Source organism: Sciurus carolinensis, chromosome 13 (genome assembly GCF_902686445.1).
Source record: "Sciurus carolinensis chromosome 13, mSciCar1.2, whole genome shotgun sequence".
Lineage (NCBI taxonomy): Eukaryota > Metazoa > Chordata > Mammalia > Rodentia > Sciuridae > Sciurus > Sciurus carolinensis.
This window is the reverse complement of record NC_062225.1, coordinates 2304385-2326077: the sequence shown is the minus strand read 5'-3', so window position 1 is coordinate 2326077 and position 21693 is coordinate 2304385. Positions and strand designations below refer to the sequence as shown.

Sequence of the window (21693 nt, the reverse complement as noted above, 5' to 3'; positions counted from 1 at the left end):
CCATGGAGCAGTATGCAAATCCCCTGGTGGGTTCAGCAGATGGGAAGAGAAAACAAAAGGCTGTGGCCCTCCCTTGTGAGGATATGACATAAAATGTTTCTTCTGTTTGGAGGAAACTTTGTATGAAGATCACATGGTGCATGCGGCCTGCCCCACATCACAGCATCAGACCCAAGGACATGGGGTGTGCCTGCAGGTCATTCTAGGGTCAGGGTTTGGAGAGGGTGTATGGCCACCCTGCTTGGCCCCATCCCTGCTACTATAGAGAAGCACACAGGGCACACCTCTTCTGGTATTGTGCTTCCAGGATTTATCCAGTAACTGCCTTGTTTATCCAGTAACTGGAGCTAGTTGAAGAGGACTTTGCACCTTGTTCTTACCAGGTTAGCAGTTTCAGAATACTAGCAACAAGGGTTAGAAGTGGTCTTTTTGTGGGACCTAATCAATTAAGTTTGCCAGACACTCAGGCCTAAAGAACTTGACAGAGAAAAAAATCCTATTTCTTGTAGGTAGAGAGTTAAGCGCTTTTGGTAAAGCAAGAGGAAATTAAATGGAGAGGGAATTTATACATCTGGGTGTGAATATGAAATTCCATGTACAATTTGTACAATCTAGTAAATGTCCTGTCTTACTTATCTCACTGTATCTGGGCACCTAATTAGTAGAAGTATTTATTGATAATTTGCTCTGGTCAATAGGATGAACAAAAATATTTTTACTTGTTTATGTTGTTTGTAAGTTGTATTTAAGGAATTCTCTCCATTCCTACTCTCTCTCTCTATGCAGATCCAGGTCGCTCAGGACTCCTGTTTCTTCCCAGTCTCTGTGAGAACCTGTGTCTCCCACTGGCCGGTGTGTGGGGCCAGGGGTCCTCAGCTGAGACCTAATTCCTTCCACTGGAACAGCAAGAACTGCACCCACTGTTTTAATGGGACAGTGTCACCTGCACCCATGAGGGCCTTTCTCCTGGACCTTTATCACCAGAGATGCTAAGGAAGAGGGTTCTCTGTGAATGGGGTGGGGAGAAGAATGCTTTCCATCCCAGTGTGTATAAAGTGTCTCTACTTTGAAAGGAGAAGGCCATTGGCAGGTATTTTATTTTCTTGAGGCAGCACATACTATAAGCAAAAGCACTGATGTATATTGACCTTAATGATGTGAATGCATATTCCTCTTCTACCCAGGAAGTCTGATTGCACCACAATTACCAATTAAGGGGAAAAGGGGATAAGGTGGTTCTCCACATGCAGATAGTAATCACAAGTGTTTGATGTTCAATAATAATGTCGCTGAGGGTATTACACCAAGACAAAAATTGCACCCTTTGTTTCTCATTTAATAACATTTCAAATTCAGTAAACCAAATTTGTCTTAAATACAAACTTTAATTACATTATTACTCATAACTGTAGCTCAACGACCCTAAAAATTTGTAGAGATAAATAGGCAATGAGAAACCTGTTTTAAAAAGTTGTCCAAGGTTAGTATTTCAAAGACAGAGAAATGGAAGTTAAGACACAAATTGACTGGTCTTCCAAGTAGCAATACATTCTCAAAGAAACTGTCAAATACAGGAAAACAAATGTGACCAGGAATTGTAACGACGTAACTTTGTGTAGATAACTGTTCTTGAGTGGCTTCTAGGGTGTTGTTCACGTAAGGACCAGATGGAATTAAACACAACAGAGACAAGGAAGTTAATGAAGCCAAAGTTAATGTCCTCCAAACTAGAGTGGCAGGTGGGGTTGTGAAAGTAGGAGCAAAATGACCTAAAATGTTCTGAACCTCCTCTCAATGGCATGACTGCCCCCCAGGAGGGTGGGCAGCAGCCCCAGCCACATATGTAACACTGTGTGAGTAGGATCAGTAGAATCCTGTCTGGACGTGAGACCATACTGTGAATGGGAAGAGGAACATGCTCTGAAGCTGTCTATGCATGGGTCACAAACCATGGGTCATACAGCATTTATTTCCATTTGGTCTGTTTGGTTAAGGCAAAAATTTAATCATACTCACCAGGGAATCCATCATCTTAGCATAGAAATCATCCCCAATATACTTTATTTCCTTGTCTGAAATTATCATTGTCTTAGCTACTGCTTCAAATATGTTTTAATCCAGTCATAACATGCCATGGTACAACTGGCATGCTCATTATCAATTCAGAAATCTTCTTAGGGCTCTATTTTAAACAGAATTGGTTAAAAGTTTTAATTTTACATTTCATTACTGCCAGAATGTACAAATCAGATTCACTTTGAGTTCTGACCATATGTTGTGAACAAAATGCCTTTGTATCTTGTTTGCAAACACTTTTTAAGACAATGTAGCACTGACCCCAGATAGGAGAGGTCTCTGGAGAAGGGTCCCAGGGGTTTACAGAGGAGTGGGGAGCTCACTTTGGGACCAGCAGGGGTCTTGGCATTCATGATGGAAAGAATTTCAGCCTGAGCCAGACAAAGGCATAGACAGAGGTCTATTGAGGAGGGAGAGGCACATTCAAGGGAGGATGAGGGCTCTCTTGAGAGTGAGCCGCCCTGCCTTGGCTGGGGAGCAGTATTTACACCGGGCTTATCAGAGGCAACCTGGAGGTGAAGCCAGGGTGGAGCTGCACATTTCACCCTGGTGTCCCTGCGCTTGCCTGGCATCTCCCTCATTTCACAAGGGCACGGCCAGGGTATGCGCCTGGAGATTTAGAACTGTTTTCTGCATCTCCATGGCTTGTGGACACTGCCCTTTGGATCCAGTGTTTCTCTGATTCCAGGTTCCCTACAGTCTAAATGCCATCTAAAATTCTAAACCTCAAGAAAAAATAAGACATTTTCATGTCATTTTTGTATTTCCAGTGGTAGTTTGAAAAGTTCTATCTTTCACATCTTCCAGCTGGAGTCTCACACCCTCCTGTCTGCAGGTGATGTGCTCCTCCCTCAGTGAGGGAGAACTCAGCTTCTCCAGCCTATCCACGCTTCTCCCAAGGCAGCAACAGCGAGTGAGAAAGAGTATTTGTTCTTCCTATTTTTATCCCCCACATATTTTCTCTGTGTCTTGGTCAGGACTCACAGTGGCCCTCTCCTAGTAAAATGCATTCAGCCCTTTTACGTGAGGGATATAGCGCTGATACAGTGAAGGACAGAAAGAGGAGCATGAAGTGTCTGCATTCTCAAAGTCCTTCTACTTTATGTGAGGAGTTAGCACTGTCAACAAGAAGTTGATTAATAAAAGAGTGGATATAAGTGCCCTGGTCACTCTACATTAGACATTTTGGCTCAGACATCTAGAAGCCCTGGGTCCTAAAGACAGGCGCACTGCATACAGACAAGACATTCTTTCTCAAATGCTCCCTCCTTTTCTGGAAAGTTCTCATTTCTCATTTATTCAGTTCCCCACATATTTTCCCCTAGCCCATGTCTTGAGTCAGTTCTTCCTGATGTGACCCATCTTCTTCCTGTATTCCTCAGCCTGTTTCCTACACTCAGAATCTCTTGGAGTCTTATAACCTGGTGTATTCTACCTGTTCTTATAGTTCATTCACTAGGAGATCCTTTCTTATTACCCAGGTTCATGGTGAAGCTGCTTTGAAAGTGGCCTGGATATTCCTTAAATAGTGAAAAACAGAGTTACTCTACCCTCCAACAAAACCACTGCTAGGTTTATGCTCCCTCAAAAGAAAATTTGTACTCCAGAGGCTGGGAATATAATCTTTAGGCTATATTCTTTAAATAAAGTATTTGCTTAGCATGTGGGAGGCCCTAGGTTGAATTCCCTGTATCACAGGAAAAACAACAACAACAACAACAATGAAGTACATTGATGTTTATAGCAGCATTATTCAAAAAGACTATAATTAACAAAACACCAAATATCCATCAATTGTTGAATGGAAAAATAAAATGTGTCTATACATACACTGGAGTATTATTTGATCATGACTATAAGTGGGGAACTCAAGGGTGTTACACAAGGATACACATCACAAAGGAATCCAGTTATTAAAGACCACACAGAGTGTGAATTTATTTTTATGTAATTTACATGATAGGCCATTATAAAAATGGGAAGTAGATTTGTGTTTGTGTAGGTCTGGTGGGTAGATGAGGTCATGGAGAGTAACTCTAACTGATACAGGGCTTCCTTTGGCATGAGGATGCTCTTCTGTAGCTGATTCTTCCAATGATTACATGTGAAAGTGGCCTTGTGAAGACATTAAAAGCCACCGAAATGTCCAACTGAAACCATGAATTGAGTGGTGTGTGAATTATATTACCATGAAATGTTAACTGCAACTCTCAGATTTCAAGAGTAAAGAGGCTTTGGGAAAGACTAACAAGACTGTACCCAAAGCAGGTATTTGTGTCCTAGGTCAGGGACCTGTTGCTCTCAGATGCCCTTTGCATGTTTCCAGTTGACCCATCTTTACAACTATTGAAGAACAGCCCTGTCCTGAAATGGGATTCCCAATTTCTCTGTGATGCTCCTCAACAGTTGAGAGACTTTGACACACAAACCTCTTCTATCTGAGCTTTACCTATCTCATCTCTCCTAAATGGTGTAGCAAGAACGAGTGTGTGCATGCTTCTGCCCCACCTGAAAGTCTGTAAAATTGCCAGTGGCTTCAATGCATCCTAAGGACACAAAAACTTTAAACAATGTGTTCCTATTCTATGAATGATAATAAATTTCATTCATAAATTTAGGATGAGTGGAAATCATTGTTCTAGTACAATGCACTTTGAGTGTCTTGGAATTCAAAATTCCAGGACAAATGCTATGAGTGATTCATGTGTCCCTGAGGTCACTAAGTATGTATGGAACTTGTAAAACTTAAGACCTCTACTGCTTTGTGCAGTGAGCTCTTATATGACACACAGCAGTGAATTTACATTATTATTAAATATCAATTTGATGAAACTGCAACAGAAGTTTGTTTGCAGTTGATTACTTGAAATAATATCATGTCTTGTACATGATTGTTTTGTTTTTCTTTTTCAGTACTGGGATTTTAACCCAGGGGTGCTCTATGATGCAGCTACATCCCCAGTCCTCTTTTATTTTTTATTTTAAGACAGGGACTCACTAAAGTCCTCAAACTGACCTTGAACTTGTGATCCTCCTACTTCAGCCTTCTGAGAAGCTGGGATGACAAGAATACACCACCATGCCTGGCTATTGATGATTTTTTAAATCAACTCTTTGGTTAGATAAATCTCATTGCACCAACAATTTTGTTCTTGGTTACTGTGTTGCCTTATTGAACTGAACGTCAGGTACGACTTTAAAGGCATCCACTCATGTGGATCTGATCCAATGTGCTTGGAGGAGTTGTTCTTGAACCTGGTTGTGCAATTACATTCAAGGGAAGTCCAGGAATCGGTTGAAATCTTATCAGCAACTCACTTTTCATAAATGAGGCTTTCCCGACAGAAGCATAGCTGCTCCAGCCGAGTAGGCACCACAGCGGCTGCCGATGGAGGAAGCAGCTGATGTGAGAAAAATAACACCAGTGGTCTCGGGAGGTTTTTGTCACACGTTGAATCACTGTGGGACACCAGTTACCATACTGGTAACAGTGGTACACAGCAGTGTCCTCAGGCTCCAGGCTGCTGATGGAGAGCATAAAGGCTGTCCCTGACCCACTGCCACTGAACCGGGCTGGGACTCCACTGGCCCTGGTGGAGGCATCATAGATGAGGAGCCTGGGAGCCTGCCCAGGCTTCTGCTGGTACCAGGCTAAGGCGCTGCCCACACTCAGACTGGACCTGCAGGTGAGGGTGGCTCTTTCTCCTGGAGACACGGACAGGGAGGCTGGAGTCTGTGTCAGCACGGCCTGTCCAGTGGTATCTGAGAATGAAAATTAAACAGAAGAGTCACCCTTGTACTCTGGATCATACCCCTGGGCTTCACAGCAGAGCCAGGGAGTTCCATCTGCAGTGAGTTTTAATCAGTGTGCTGACTGAGGAGAAGTGCCGGGACATAGGACCAACCACCCTGAAGGACTTCTCAGAGTGCAGAACCATCCCATGATCCCTCACCTGGGATCCAGAGTAACAGCAGGCAGAGGAGCTGAATGAGGGCTGTCATGGCTCCCTCTGGGTCCCACCTGAGGCAGAGCTTCCCAGAGCCCTGACCAGGCACTGATATGGCTCTGGAGAGGAGGGTGGGCTGGGAGGGGCATGCAAAGCAGATGGGAGGGGTGAGCTGGGCTCCCAGCTGCAGAGACTCTGCCTCCTCCTGTCTGCACTTGAGTACCATGCCCAGGTGGTCATGTCAGAAAAGGTCTATGTCTCAACCTTAGTGTAGAATTTTCCACCTGTGTTCAGAGTTAAATCCTCCCGCCCTCCTGCCTCACCAAACACCTAGACTCAGTCAGAAGGTGTTCAGTGCAAACTTGTTTGGGATAAAATAGAGGATTTTGGCCATTTCTCCATCTCTAAAGGGTCTAGTCATCTCCCCCAGTCATGATTGTATCTGCTTGAAATGAACCTTTGATCACAAAGTTTTCTTCCACATTCTTTTCCCTTGCTTAGCAATATATACCAAGGTCCCTAAAGCAACCTTATTCTTTGAAAGTTTCTAAAAACCAACTTTCAACCAGGCTTAGTAGTGTTGCTCCCTCGTCAGCCATGCCTGCACAGATGAGCAGGACCTGGGCTCTTATCCTTCAGGGTACTAACACCGAGTCCATGAAGACAGACAGCAGCACTCTCCATGAACACAGGAACCTATTCCTTGGATCATTCTCCATAACTCTAAGTGGAGTGCACAACACGTCCACCAACACACACTCAGGTCCTCTCACCTTAACAGTCATGGAAAGCTCTGTTTACTCTCCTGGTAAGGTGTCAGCAAACATCCAATGCAATGAGAAAATATTTAATATTTTATCATTTAGGTTGATTTTTAAGAGTGTCCACTTTAACTGCTTTCATTGTAGTGGAGTTCCCAGTAAATTCCACAATACAAAACAAAGATACAAAAGGCACACACGTTTTGAAAGAAAGAAGTAAAACATTTTTATATACTAATAACAAAGTATGAACATAAATTCTTAAAACCTAACTGAATCATCTCTATAAGTAATAATTTTACAAAGTTTCTGGACTCGCTGTGAGTGTAATACAGTGAATTAAAGAAGATTTATATAAACACTTTATCATGTTCATAGAGTAGAAAACTTGATATTATCAAGATTTCATTTTTTCCAAAATTTAGATACACACATACACACACACACACACACACACACACACACACACACACACCAATCAAATCAATCAATTCAAAATCCACCAATAATTCACTAAAATTGAAGAACTAATGATAGAAATTATAAGGAAATTCAAAGGACCTGGTATGATGCCAAAAAGTACAAAGAGGAAAGAATACTAATAATATCCTATATTAAAACCTATTATAGGAAATATATCAAAATATATATTTTGAACATTTGCTCAAAATGCACAGTGCCTAGATTTGTTCCCCAGCACAGCAGAAAAGAAAAAAAGGAAACCTGTAGATCTTTGTAAGAGTGCACTATAGGGGCAAGTACAGTGGGTATACCGAAAAGATCTGAGAGTCCATAAGGACCCACATACACAGTCACCTCATTTCTAAGCAAGGTAGTAAACAAGGTCATGAGGTGTTTTGTTTTTTTTTTTTTTCATTTTTTCAATAATTTGCAAAGAGCCATTGCATATAAAAATGAAATTAAATGGACTTTAGATCAAAGTTCTCATACATATCTTATCAGCAAACATGAATTAGTGGAGGATCACAGTCTACAGGTAGGGGCTAAAATAATGCAGCTTCTAGAGAAAGCTGAGGAAGATAACTTCAAGTCCAAAGAAGGCAGTTTTAAACAGAAAACAGACGTGCACAACCACAACAGGAGGAGAACATTGATACATTAGACTTAATTAAAGAAATTATAGAAGACAAAAATAACTGGTATCCCATGTTCATGAACTGAAACATGCCCACACTTCACAAAGTAAGACAGAGATTCAACACAATTCCTATCAAAAAGTCCAGTGGTATTTTTGATGCAAAATTTGTGAGGATTAACAAAAGACCATGCAGAGTCAAAGCAATCTCAGGAAAGAAAAACAATCTGGCGGCATCATATTTCCTGATTTCAAACTGTATTGCAAAAGTATAGTAATGGAAATCCTATGGTACTGGCAAAAACAGCCTGATATATAGACCAGTGGTACTTCATAGAGAACCCAGAAATGAACCCACACATAAATGGTCAACCAGTCTTTGACAAAAGCCTTGAGAACAAAGAATGGGGAAGAAAATCTCATCAATAAGTAGTGTTGGGAAAAATGGATACACATATGCAAAGAATGAAACTGGACCCTTATCCTACACTATATACAAAAGTTAACTCAAATTTATTAGAGATTTAAATATAAGATTTAACACTGTAAAACCTAAAAGAAAACATGGGGAGTCCTTGCCATTGGTTTTGTCAATATATTTCCAGATGTTACACCAAAAATACAGGCAACAAAAATAAACAAGAGGGACTAAAAATTCTGTACAGCAAAGGAAATAACAAAAGAAAGAGAAAACTTACAGAATGAAAGATGTATTTGCAAAAAATAATTCTAGTAGTGGTTAATATCCAAGATATCTAAGTATTTCACACAATAGCAAAAATCAAAAACAAAAACAAAAATCATGATTAAAAATGGGCCAAAGACCTGAATAGACATTTTTCCAAAGAAGATGTACAAGTGGTTACCAAATATTTGAATAGGTGCTCAATGTCACTGTTACAGTTGAGATGTGAGGTGTCACCCAAAAGCTCCTGTGTGAGACAATGAAAGAAAGTTTAGAGGTGAAATGATTGGGTTATAAAAGCTTTAGCCTAGTCTGTGAATGAATTCACTGATACAGATCAAACTGTGGTAACTGTAGTTAGGTAAGGTGTGGTTGAAGGATGTAGGTCACATGGGGGTGTGCCTTTGAGTTTGTATTTTGTCCCTGGTTAGAGGAGCTCCCTCTGCTTCCTCGTTGCCGTGGCCTGAGCTGCTTTCCTCCTCCATAACCTGCCACCACAATGTCCTGCCTCAGCTCAGGCTCAGCACTATGGAGTCAGCCATCTATGGACTGAGACATCTGAATCCATGAGCCAAAACATACTCTTCCTCCTCTGTGTTGTCTTGTTTGGTATTTTGGTCACAGGAATGAAAAAGTTGACTAAAACAGAAAGTGGTACCAAGAAGTAGGGTGGTTGCTGTGACTAACCTGACCATGTGTTTCAGATTCTTTGGGAGTTTTTTGGAACTTGTGGGAAGAATTTTGAAAAGTTTAGAGATGCAAGTTGGAAAAGCTTTAGATTGTTGTGAGCAAAACCCACAGACCAGAATGACAATAGAGCTGTGGGTAGTAAAGACTGGACTTGTGAGTTTTCAGAGGAGGAAGACTCTATTGGAAATTGGACACTGGAGGTCCAATTTGGACTGGAGGCTATTCTAGCAAAGTTGTTCACAAGCTGTATGTGTTTTGAGACTTTCTGTGAGAGTAAACTTAAAGCTGAGGGACTAATTAGTCTGATGGAGCAAGTTTCATCCTCCATAAGCTTTAAATCATCTCTTTATATAAATAATGATTCTACTATATTGTTTATAGAATAACCTCAAGAAACAAGTCTGTAAATATTCAGTGGAGATTTTTTTTCTGAAATATGTTCAATCTATGATTGGTAGAAACCAAAGATATAGAACCCAAGACTGGAAAGATTTGAATTTGTTTGTCAACAATACATATTAAACTTTAAAAACAGAAAGCAAATTGGCAAGACACAGATTGGGAGAAGATAATCCAGGGCATATTCCTGACTGTGATGGTCAATTGACGGTGTCCCCTCGACTGAATTGTAGGATGCTCACAGGATTGGTAAAGCACACTTCTGGGTGTGTCTATGAGGGTGTTTCAAGAAATTATTGGCAGCTGGGCCAGGGAAATCAAGAGGACCCAGCCTGACTGTGAGCAAAAGAGTAGGAGAAACTATTGTCTCTTCTGTCTCCATTTACCCACTCAACCAAGTGCACTGGTCCACTGTCCACTGCTCCCTGTGGGTGCCAAACTCCAGTTTCCTCTGCTTTGCAATGTGAACTTGCACCAGTGCAACTTTGGGGGATTTCAGGCCTAAGTACTCAAACAGGGGAGTAAATTAGCATATCGTGTGATTTTGTTTCTCTCTCTGTCTCTCTCTCTCTCTCTCTCTCTCTTTCTCTCTCTCTCTCTCCCCTCTCTCCATCTGAGATTTCCATCTTCTTGTACTGAGCAACTACTAGTTTCCTTGGTTTTCTTGCATGGAAACAGCCATTGGGGAACATTTCAGCCTATGTGACCTTGTGGTCCAATCTAATATTCTACCGTACAACTGTATTAGAGTTACATATATTATATACCTATATGTATATGCATGTATGTAGATGTGTGTCTGCTCTGTTTCTCTGAAGAACCCTGACTTGTACACTGTCAAAAACTTTATTTTTAAGATATATAAGAACTACCAAAAGTGGAGGAAGCATAAATGTGATATGTTTTGACTGGATCACTTGCCATTCCTAAGAAAAAATATCCAAAAAGCTAGTGAAAACACATATAAGAAATTACTCAATTTCATTGCTCATCAAAGAAATGTACATTTTCACCTCAATACCAATTCAAGATCTACCAATATGGGTACAATTTCACAAAATCTAACACTATCAAATAATATTAGAAAGTTTTTTTATAGCAACTGGAGCAAGATACAGGTTGGGAGATGGTAAACTTGCTCACTGTTTTAGAAAACAAGTTACTACTTTATTTTAGTGCTAATGATATATTCCTAGGAATATACTCAAGGAAAGCGAATGCGTGTGTCTACAAAGGATGTTGCAAGAACATCCCTAAATAATTAACAACAGCCTCAAACCTAAGCCAACTCATTAGCATGAAGAATGACTGACATGTTCATATAATAGGGAACTGTCCTCAGTAAAAGGGGAAAAAATGCTATCACACCCACGACATGTTGATCAAAAAACCAAGATAGCAAAGGGAGCCTCCTAGAAGTTCCAGAAGATCTGATCCATGCTGACAGGTGGAGCTGAGGGGGCCTGGGTGGTGGGGGGGATGGAAGGGGTGAGGGGGGCAGCAGGAGGGCCTGTAAGATGCTGGGACACCTGAACCCCGACTGGATAGTGGCTAAGGAGGCGCAGGGAGCTCATACTCATTCAGCTCGTCACTTTACATTCACTTTATTGACAACACATGTACTTCACTGCCTTTAATTGTATCTGGTTTTTAAACGAACCAATGATGCACGAGTAGGAGTTAGGGAGTCAGAACCTCAGAGTCTGTTTCCAGCTCCTTCTCCAAAAGCACAGGAAACAAGCTAAGCTCTGAGAGCCTCAGCTTCCCATCTGTGGAGGATCACTGGGGGTCAGCCACACAAGACAGAGGAGCCGTCGCTGTGATATTCGACACCTAGCAAGTCTCCCAATTTCACCAGTGGAACTGCTGTGGAGTGCTGTGCAGCTCATCAGTGCTACTCGGGTGGTACCTCTGAGCACACCACAGGGCAGAGGGCAGCAGTCAACACCCTGTGACCTCCCTGCACCACCCCTGGGAGGAGGGTTTTTGCACAGGCCTGTCACTCTGTGGGAGGCACTACGTAGCCCTGCTGGCAGTAATAGCTGGCGGCATCCTCAGCCTTGATCCTGCTGATTTTGAGAATGAATTCTGTCCCAGACTGTATTCCAGCAAAACGGTCTGGGACACCAGTCCATCTGTCATCAGCATCATAGATGAGAATCGTGGGAGCCTGGCCTGGTTTCTGCTGGTACCAGGTTACATAGTCGCTGACGCTCTGACTGGCCCTGCAGGTGATGGAGGCGCTCTCTCCTGGAGACACAGTCAGGAAGGCGGGAGACTGTGCCAGCTCCAGGCTGCCACTGCCACCTGGGAAGGAAGAAACAGCATTTCTGTTGTCAACACTCCATTTCCCCCAGCAGACCTGGCTGTCCCAGTCCCCAGCAGAGCCCTGGGAGCACCTCGCACTAGGAGGAGAGCTCTGTCACCTCGGCTGTTCCCTGTGCTCCCTCCTCACCTGGGCACCAGAGCAGCAGAAGGCAGAAGAGGGCAGCCAGGTCACCCATGCTCAGTCTGGCCCTGCCTGAGGCTCCTGCTGTCCAGATTCACCAAGCAGCCTGTGAACGGGGACTCTGAGAAGCAGAAATGCTATCTAGGGAAACATGCAAATCAGCAAGGGTTGGGCGGACCTGGCCTGGCAGCTGCAGAGCTGGCACCCTGGGGGCTCAGTTCCTGCTGGCGTCCACACACAAAGTCCCAGAGGAGATTCTTCTTGGCTTTGTGAGATGAAAACATCTCTGTTCTGCTCCTTCTTTGTCCTCAGGGTATGAGAGTTTGTAGTTAGAATAGGACATTCTCCTTCTAAGAAAAAGAAAACATAAAATGCTACCTGATCCTGTGACTTAAACTTTAACATGAACATTTAATTAATTGCCCTCCTAGAATTCTATGGAATATCATCTTCTACAGGTGGCTATGAAAAAATGTCTCTGTGTTGACCTTGGTTTAGGGGGATGCCTGGGAGAGCTGGGGAGGGGGATTCTGGGGGAAATCCACAGCGTCCCTCTTGGGGGTGCTGCACACCAGGGGAGACTCAGCTTATGGGAGCATATTCCCGTGACCAGTGTGATCCTTTACTTTAGAGATCAATACACTCTGCGCCTTCACTTTTTCTTCATTTTCTATATTATTTTTCACTGTCCCTGATCACACTATCATGTCTTAGGGTAAGTCTGTCTTCTTTGCCTGATGATGTTCCAGTGTGATCATGAACAGCTCTCCCTTTCTATCCTCGCAGTGAAATTGTGATCACTCTATGTTCTGATTCTCCTTCCTCCAAGTACACTGAGATACTTCTTAACTGAGAGTTAGTCATACATGTAAAATTAACAAATAGTTTATATCATCTATCAATATGATGGATCTTTGCCTTCTTCTATAACCTATTATTTCATTCAATTACATTAATAAAGATCCTGGGCTCACAGGAGCTCCTGGGGATTATCATTCCTATGGTTAAAAATGCAATTCCCAGAAGTTACTCTTCTTAAAAGGCAGTCCACAGAGTATCTCCTGCGGGAAGCAGCTGAATTTTAAACCACCTTCTAGCCCTAGTACCAGACACTGTAATATTTTATTTGAGTCTTGCTTTGTGAAACCTGGTTTGGGGGTATTGCGGGGGGTGTTTTTCCTATTTTTTCTTAGATAAACATCTATAGACCTTCCTGTGTCTCCTCTCCTTTTAGAAATCTGGTGGGATGCTCCTTTGTTCCCTGCAATTTCCAAGTAGGGAGCTGTCAGTCTTCCTGAGGTCCAGCCACAGTCTCAAGAGGAATTTTAATCACACTAAGAATTGTACTTCAAGATAGACCTTAGAAGAGGAAGGACCCGCCCATGAGATGTTCCTGTAGTTACGTTTTGCATAAGTGACGAGGACTATGTACTGACCTCAGGCCTCCCCAAGCATCCCATGCACAATCCCAATGCTCTGGGTCCTATTTTATGTCATATTGTATCGATTGGAAAAAACACTTTCATTTCGCATCTGTAAATTCCTTAGTACTGTTGTGGTTTTTGCATCCTTGTGAGTTCTTAATATTGCTGCAATTCACTATATTAAAATATACTGTCACAGCATATTTTAATATATGGAAAAAATCTTAATATGCACTTAGTGTTTATAGTCCTGAATGACATGGTCTGCATTTTCCTTTTATGCTATCTTCTCATATCTTAATATTGAAGCTAATATGCTTTTATAAAAATATGGAAAGATCATTCTCACTGCATGATCTGGTCTAAAACCAAAAACCACATGATGATCCAATCCATGTTTTTAAAACCAACTTATGTAATACGAAGTATTCTTATTCTGCTCTATTATACTGTTATAGAAAAAACTGTACTGAGGAATGTGGAGCATATTTTCACCTCCTTTGAGCTTTTGCAGTTCTATGAATTTTCTTATTAAATATTTTTAATTTATTTATTCATTAAATTTCCATGTAAATTTCAGAATCAACTTGCTCCTAATAGCTTACTCTGATTAAAAAAAAAAAAAAAGCATCAAAATTGTGTCCAAATGAAAGACAACTTCTTTCACACACACACCCGCCTGCCTCTTCTTCCTGTCTCTCTCTACAGGGCTACACAGGGTCTTTAGGAGCAAGGAAATGAACCAAGACCCCTTCCTTAAGGGTACAGGTGGAATTGTCAAGTCTCTGAATAGGGTCCTGGACTGGTTTCTTTACTGACCTGTTGAGGTTAGGCTTAATTGTCTTTACCTGCAGACTCTGGCCTGGAAAAGTACCATCTGTGGTCTAGACATTTAACTGCCAACATGGCAGGGGCACCAGCAAGATGCAGAGTTGACCATGTGCTGTGGAGTGGGTGAGTAGCTGGTTTCTCCTGGTTGCAGGGTTTGCAGACTCTGTCACCAGACTCTGTCTGGCGGGTTGTGCTGATAATGGTAATGGTCCCTTAAATAGAGAAACAGAAAGGGGAGAAGGAGACTGAGTGAAAACTTCATCTCCCAGAACATGATACCAGATGTTGAAAGCAGAACTCAGGACTTCTGGTCTGTGGTGCAGAATACGAGGAGCTTAGAGGTGGCCCTGCACCTCCAGCCCATGAAGAGGTAAACCACCTGGGGCATCAGCAGGTCTTCAACCTGTCAGAGAAGCAAGGTCACAGAGCAACTGCCACCTCCAGACTTGGAAAGACAGACGGGATGGTACACAACACAGAACTCACAGGGCAGAATCCCTGAGCAGACACCGTGAGGATCAGTGCAGGGCAAGCAAACCAAACCGCAGCTGGCAAATTGCTGGGACTCAGTGTGGCCCAGTGTGAGTCAAACCCAGGAGAACCAAGAACAGGGGGCCCAGTCTTCGTGGGTTTTACTCTAGGAGTCCCATGAGATCCTCCTAGCGAATGTCAGAATGATCCCCTCATGCTTCCAGCAGGAAATGGAGAAAAGTTAACCATTCTAAATTGTCCCAGAACTTTCTGCTCCTGTTAGTAAGTGCTGTCCACAGGGAAGAGGCGATTTTACCATGACCTTACCCTACCAGGATTTCATGACTGCCCTGTCTGAGGGAAGAAAACCCTGGACCCCAGATATCCCAGATAAGAAAGGGAGGTGCTCACCTCGAGCCCCTTCTCACCATCTTCTGTACCTACAGGGGAGGGGGCTCCTCAGAGGCAGCCAGTGGGCATCATGGTCCACAGACACGGAGTAGGAATCATAAGGCTATAGAAGGAAACTTCACACATCTCCCCTGCATTACTGAAGGACTGTTTATGGCAGTTCCTTTTAACCAGTACCTCATGTCCATGTCAAGAAATATGTTAAAAGGTTCACTATCACACACACACGCTATTGATTTGAAGACATGAAACAAGTATAAGAACCAGAGTCAGGGCAAGAACTTTGGAATTATAAGACCAGGAACTTTAGAAAACTAGGATTAGCATGCTAAGTGATGCATGGGGAAATTGGCCCATAAGAGAACCTGGTTCTCGTGTTCTTCTGTGTAAGTGAAATGAATGACACGGTGATATGAAGGGCAGGAAGGAGGAATTAGAAATATTTTTATTATATATTCCTTGTTACCCATGAAGCAGTATCATTTTATTTGAAAATGGACTTAGATGTAGATGCGAATTTAGGGAAACTACTAAAAGAAGTAAATAAAAATATGTTATATGCCAGTAAGGGAAAGAAACTATGATCATATAAAAAGTTTAATTAATATTACAAAAGGAAGAAAAATTACAGATAATAAGATTGTGGCAAAAAATAAGGGCACAAATTGAAAACAGTGACAAATTTCATAAAAATGCATTCCACTACATCAATAATCACTTTAAATGTCAAATATCTAAATACAACAATAAAGAACAAACGGTCAAAATGATTCAAGGAACAAGGCCTAGCCATGTGTTGTCTATAAGAAACCCAACCTAAATGTAAAAAAGTAAATGTTTTTTATTAAATGTTTAAAGTTAATGAATCTGGTGTGGTGGTGCACGTCTGTAATCCCAACAACTCAGGAGGCTGAGACAAGAGAATTGCCAGTTCAAAGCCAGCCTTAGCAAAAGTGAGGCACTAAGCAACTCAGCAAGACCCTGTTTCTAAATAAAATACAAACTAGGGCTGGGGGGTGGCTCAGTCAGTGGTCAAGTGCCCCTGAGTTCACCACACCCACCCCCCAAAAAAGTAAATGGATAGAGAAAGATAGACCTTGCTAACTAACAACAAAAGTTGTAATGACTTCATTAATTTCAAACAGAAGGGAATTAATGGCCAGGGATATTGAATCATTACATAATTATACAGGAGTCAACTCTCAAAGAATTCCTAGTGTATGTGTGCACACCTAACAGCTGAGTCACAATAAGGTAAAAACTAATGGAAATACAAGGTCAAATTAATGAATGTACTGGTATAGCTAGAGACTACAACAGTCCTGTATGAGAACAGAGAGACTCAGCAGGTGGAGAATGAGTAGACATAGTTGAACTCAGTCAATCAGTGGGATATAATTGACATCTGTATACTGCTTTGTGCAACAACCAGAGATTACACATTCTTAAGTGCAAATGGGAGATCCACCAATATATACCATATCCTGGGTCATAAAACACATCTTAAGAGTTGAATGCCTATATGAGATACAAGGAAACATCTGAAGTCAATAAGTAACATCTGCATCGTAGAAAAATTTTTTTAAAAAAAGCAATTACATCTAAAGTAAACCGATAGAAAAAAATAACTAAAATTAGAAATTAATGAAATTTAAAACAGGTAGTCAATAGAGAATATCAACGAGACTAAGAACTGGTTAAAAGATCAACAAATATTTAAACTATGAATAAAATTGATTAGCCTATAGCCAGGATCACTAAGAAAGAGACCAGACACTAACTGGTAACATCAGATGAAAGAGAGGACATGACTCCGGGTCCTGTGGACGTTGGAGGGATTGGAGGGGGAGGGCTGACCTGGATGAAAGCCAGTGTCCATGTGGAGAAGCCGACAGTGTTCAGGAGGAAACATCTGTCCTTTGACAACGGACAGGAGGAAAATGATGCCCTGCCTGGAGGGACGATCAAGAAATAGGTCTCTGGTGGTCCCTTCAGGGCCACCTTGGAGCAGACACAATAACAGCAGGGAGGACTGACCTGCAGGAAGTGGGGACCCTTGAAGCCCATCCCTCTGTGAGATCAAAATCCCTCCCTGTAGCAGCCGCAGCCTGGCAGCCTCACATCTCATTTCGGAACTACACATCCACCTCCCTGATTCCACTCCTGTCCGGGGCTGGCAGAGCCTCCACACAGGACAGAGCTGGTCTCGGCAAACCAGAGGAGGAGGAGGCTGGCTGCTGTGGGGAGCTGGGAATCTGCCACAGTTCAGTTGTCCAAGTTAAATCCGAGGGGAGGAGAGATCCCAAGGGCAGCTATTCCTGTGGGGCAGGAGGGAGCTGGGCCCTCAGAAGAGGACAGAGTCAAACCCTGATCATGCAGGGGGCGCGTCAGCAAGTGTGCACTTAAACCCAGCACAGCCTTCCCCGCACTGGACTGTGGGAGAGGCTGGAGCAGGGGCTCAAGCAGGGCTGAAGCCACTGCCCTCCTAAGTGCTGGGCCTGGCTCTGGGAGGCGGCTCTGCTCAGCACTGTGCTCAGTGGTGCTGGGGGCCAAGGCCTTGCTATAGCCAGAGCGCAGGGTCAGCAAGTGCCCCCGCCCCGAGCCTTGCTCAGCCAGCATTTGCCCTGCGTAGAAGAGGAGCATGGCCAGTCAAGGTAGTGCACGCCTGTCATGCCAGCGGCTCAGGAGGCTGAGGCAGGAGGACCATGAGTTCAAAGCCAGCCTCTGCAATCTAAAACAAGACCCTGTCTCTCAATAAAATATAGAAAAGAGCTAGGGATGTGACTCTGTGGGTAAGCCCCCCTGGGTTCAATCCCTGGGGCCAAAAAAAAAAAAAAAAAAAAAAAAAAAAAAGGAGCACGTGTTGAATAAATAAATATGTAAATTACATGCATATGCATGTGTATGTAATGATTATTGAATTAAAACTTATTGTTCATTGTTGGTGCAGTATATCACTTTAAGTTTTGCTATAGGAAATGTGAGTAATTAAACTAGAGGTGGCTGTAGCACCCGAGGACCTCCCCACCCCAGAGCTCAAGTCTCAGAAGGCCCTGTGGCCCCCTGGACCTATGGCAATATGACAGGGATCTTGCTGAGGATGCTGCCTGATCACAGCAGGGTCGGGGGAGCCACAGGCTCTGTGAGTGCCGAGCCCAGAGCTCAGCCTGGGGCCACTCTGGTGCTTCCCTCCGGGCAGAGGAGCACGTGAGTGGCAGGGGCTGCATGGCCACAGGAGCAGCCACTCCACAGGCGCTGGCAGACGCTCCTCTGATGAGGCGACATGGGTGCCTCTTCCCATCTTCAGGGCTTACATGACCACAGGGGCTCCGTTCACCATGGCCCAACTGCCCTACGTGCAGCTTCTGAGCGTCAACTGCTTTACCTGTGGTCTCCCATGACCACCCCACCCTCTCTGACCTCCCTACCAAAAACAGGATCAGTGCCCCTTCCTTCTGCTTTAGTTCCTCCTGGCCACCATGCTTTTCTCTTTCCCTCTCTTCATATTTTGCTTGGGAAGAGTTGCCCGCACTCACAGGCTCCCCCTCCTCCTCCTCAGCCAGTTACCACCTGACTTCTGTCCTCGCTGTGTTACTGAAGCTGCAAGACCAGCACCAGCAAATCAGCGTTTTTGCTGCAGCGTCCTGACCCTCTTCTCAGCGTGGGGTTGGACGCAGCCGCCAGCTTCCTTCCGGGAACACTCACCTCCTGCTGGCGAGTCTCCTCCCAGCACTCCAGGCACCTGCCTGGCTTCCTCCCTCTCTTTTACGCACTGCATTCTGTCTGCCCCCTCAAGTTTAGAGACCTGGAATCCCTCCTCAGTCCCCTTCTCCATCTTCTTTGAGCCCGTTAGCTGACGTGAAAGAGACACAGGACACCGGCTGGTCCTGAGCTGGGTCTGCTCTGTGCAGGAACCGCAGTCATGGATCCCGGAAAGTAACCTCAGCCCTGCCATTCCCAGAGGACGCTTCAGCCAGGGCAAAGTCTCCCATTATGATTGATTATCCTCCAATAGAGATTCCCTCCTCAGGGAATCATTATTATCACAACATGTTAGTATCATGATCCCACTGGGGGCTGAACAGTGGAAAGCACCCAGGAGAGACTCCCCAGGAGCCTCACTGCTTAGCCCTCCTATGTAAGCATGCTCAGAACGCTTGGGTCAGCTAGTCAGGCAGAGTACCTGACCCAGAGTCAGTTTACAGGAAAGCATGGGGTCGCTCATCTACACACACAAATGGAGGCTGTGTAGACACCAGGAGATGTGAAGACACCATAGCCAGAAAATGCTGACTGGGAGTCTCCCCCAGAGGCCACGTGGCTGACCCCAGCTGGGACTGCTGCTAGCAGGGGACAGTAACCAGTCCGAAGCCGGGGAAAGATCAATCCTCAAAGCTGGAAGCACACACATGTGAATCCACATCCTTTCACACCACTGTGTCCTTTAAAAACCATCGATCCTGCGCCCTCAGGGAGGCGGTCCGGAGAATGTCTGGGCTGAGGTGTGTGGCCTTTGGGTTTGAGACCACCTGGGAAGAGCACGTGGTGGGCGCACCCTCACTGTGGGAGAGCTGCCTCAGGGGAGCCCTCCCAGCCCCGGTAAAGACCAGGACCTGGCGGCAGGGCAGAGGTGCGGGGAGCCCCCATCGCCTCCTCCCAGTGTGCTCCCGGTCGGTCGGTCTCCAGGGAGAAGACTAAGGCTGCAGCCAAGCTGCGCCCGGGCCCTGCGGGGGCAGCTGTGGGAAGGGAAGCCTGTGGCGCACATTTGAGGGCAGCAGCCTGTTGGCATGGAGTGCAGACTGTCCGGCAGGAAGGACTCCCGGTGCCCACCCTCCCGCACACACCCCCCGCGGTCAGGGGAGGGTGGGAGGGCAAAACAGAGTTGCAGCATCCCGGCTAGGGCTGGGCCAGCAGGACACGCTCATCAGAGCATCAGGAAGCCTGGGATCTATTCTAAGCTGTTTGCAACACCCTTGTGGCTTTGGGCAAGTCACTTCCCTCTTCTGAACGTTGGATTTTTTGTTTCCTTGGCAAATGAAGAAACCGAACCGCGCCAAACTGAACCGCGCCATCTCAAAGGCTCCTCCTCGTTCTTCATCTGAGGCTGCAAATGCACAGTGACAGCAGAGCCACTCTGACTGGAAACTCTGCATGTGCCCGCTTCAGCCCCTAGAGGGGGACCTGCGATCACTACCTGGCTGAGATTTCAGTTTATTTCTTTGTTTCAGATGGGGACGCTAGAGGGCACTCCCGCTTTGCACTTGGATCTGACCAAGGCACCCAAGGGAATCCTAGATTTCCCAGTTTCCCTTTTCTCCTGTCAAAGCTGGACAAAGTCAATTTATCAAAAACTAAGGAATGCTGACTGCCTACCTCCTGCAGAAAGTACATAAGAATGAATGCTCTAAATAGAAATAAGCACTCAAAACCTTGCATTGGCTAATTATGATGACAACATTTTTTGATAGTTGACAGATTCTGTTTGTCTCAGCATTATTACATTAAGGAAAAATTAGATAGTACCCAAGGATCCAAAATCATGGAATCACCTCCTATGTGTTTGGTGGGCTCTGGTTTTGATAAACATCACTGGTTCGAGGACAAAGTCTTTCTCTTCTGTCAGTTCTGCCTCCCACATAGAGCCCATGACAGACCTTCCCAAGCGTGATGGTCTCTGTCCTGTTGGCTCTCTTTTCTCCAAGCTAAGTAGCCACCATTCCTTCAGCAGTTATTTAGGGACTACATCTTGTGCAAGGCTCAGAGATTCAGCAACGAGCAGAGCTGAGGGTCCATCAAAGGGACAAACACATAGACCGGGGTCTGAATATCCGATGTCATGTGGACACAGAGCAGCCCGGGAATCACATTTCAGTGAACTTGAAAGCTCAAGAAGGCTGCCCAGAGAAACAACCCCTAACCTGAGAGCCAAGAAGAGCAAGGTAGGAAAGCAGAACAGGTGGCAGAGTACAGGTGGAACGCTCCGGGCACTGGAGAGCGTGGGAGAGAGCCAGCCTTGAGGGAGCTCTGCCTTGTCGGGTGACTCCATCCTGTGAGCTGCTTAGGACAAAGAGTGTGTTGCTACAATTTCTATGCCTGCCCGTCATCTGCCCTAAACTCCTACCCAGTACTTGGATTACTCCAGTAATGGATTTGTGTTGAAGACTGGAAAAATGAGCATGGTAATGCTCGTGCAGTGGCTGAGAACCGGCTGGAGAAGTGTCAGCCCTCAGCTGACGTGCAGTCCTCGGTGTTCTTTCTGTTCTGCCAAGAACCAAGACTGGCGACCTCTTCCATCCTCAAGGTGCCAGAAGAGGCAGGATGGCCCTTGTGCACAGACATCGTTCCATGCGTCGTGTCATTGTCGAGGCCCTGGGCTCATAGTACAATTTCCCTTCTTTCTTTTCTTTCATTTCAAGTAATGTCTGTGTTTGCACGGCTGAAAGGAACACGTGA

General features: G+C 44.4%; 2 gene segments (V, D, J or C); both read right to left on the bottom strand.

The window, feature by feature from the left end:
- Positions 1 to 6120, bottom strand: part of LOC124963515 (immunoglobulin kappa variable 3-11-like) — a 29236-nt gene extending 23116 nt beyond the window's left edge. The window contains 3 exon segments of the V gene segment in view: positions 5395 to 5458; positions 5554 to 5838; positions 6030 to 6120. Coding sequence covers positions 5395 to 5458; positions 5554 to 5838; positions 6030 to 6078 — 398 coding nt within the window.
- A 5463-nt stretch (positions 6121 to 11583) lies between these two features.
- On the bottom strand, positions 11584 to 12195 carry LOC124963128 (immunoglobulin kappa variable 3-11-like). The segment is given in 2 exon segments: positions 11584 to 11961; positions 12110 to 12195. Coding segments are annotated over 2 exon segments (357 nt in total).
- Positions 12196 to 21693: the final 9498 nt, after the last annotated feature.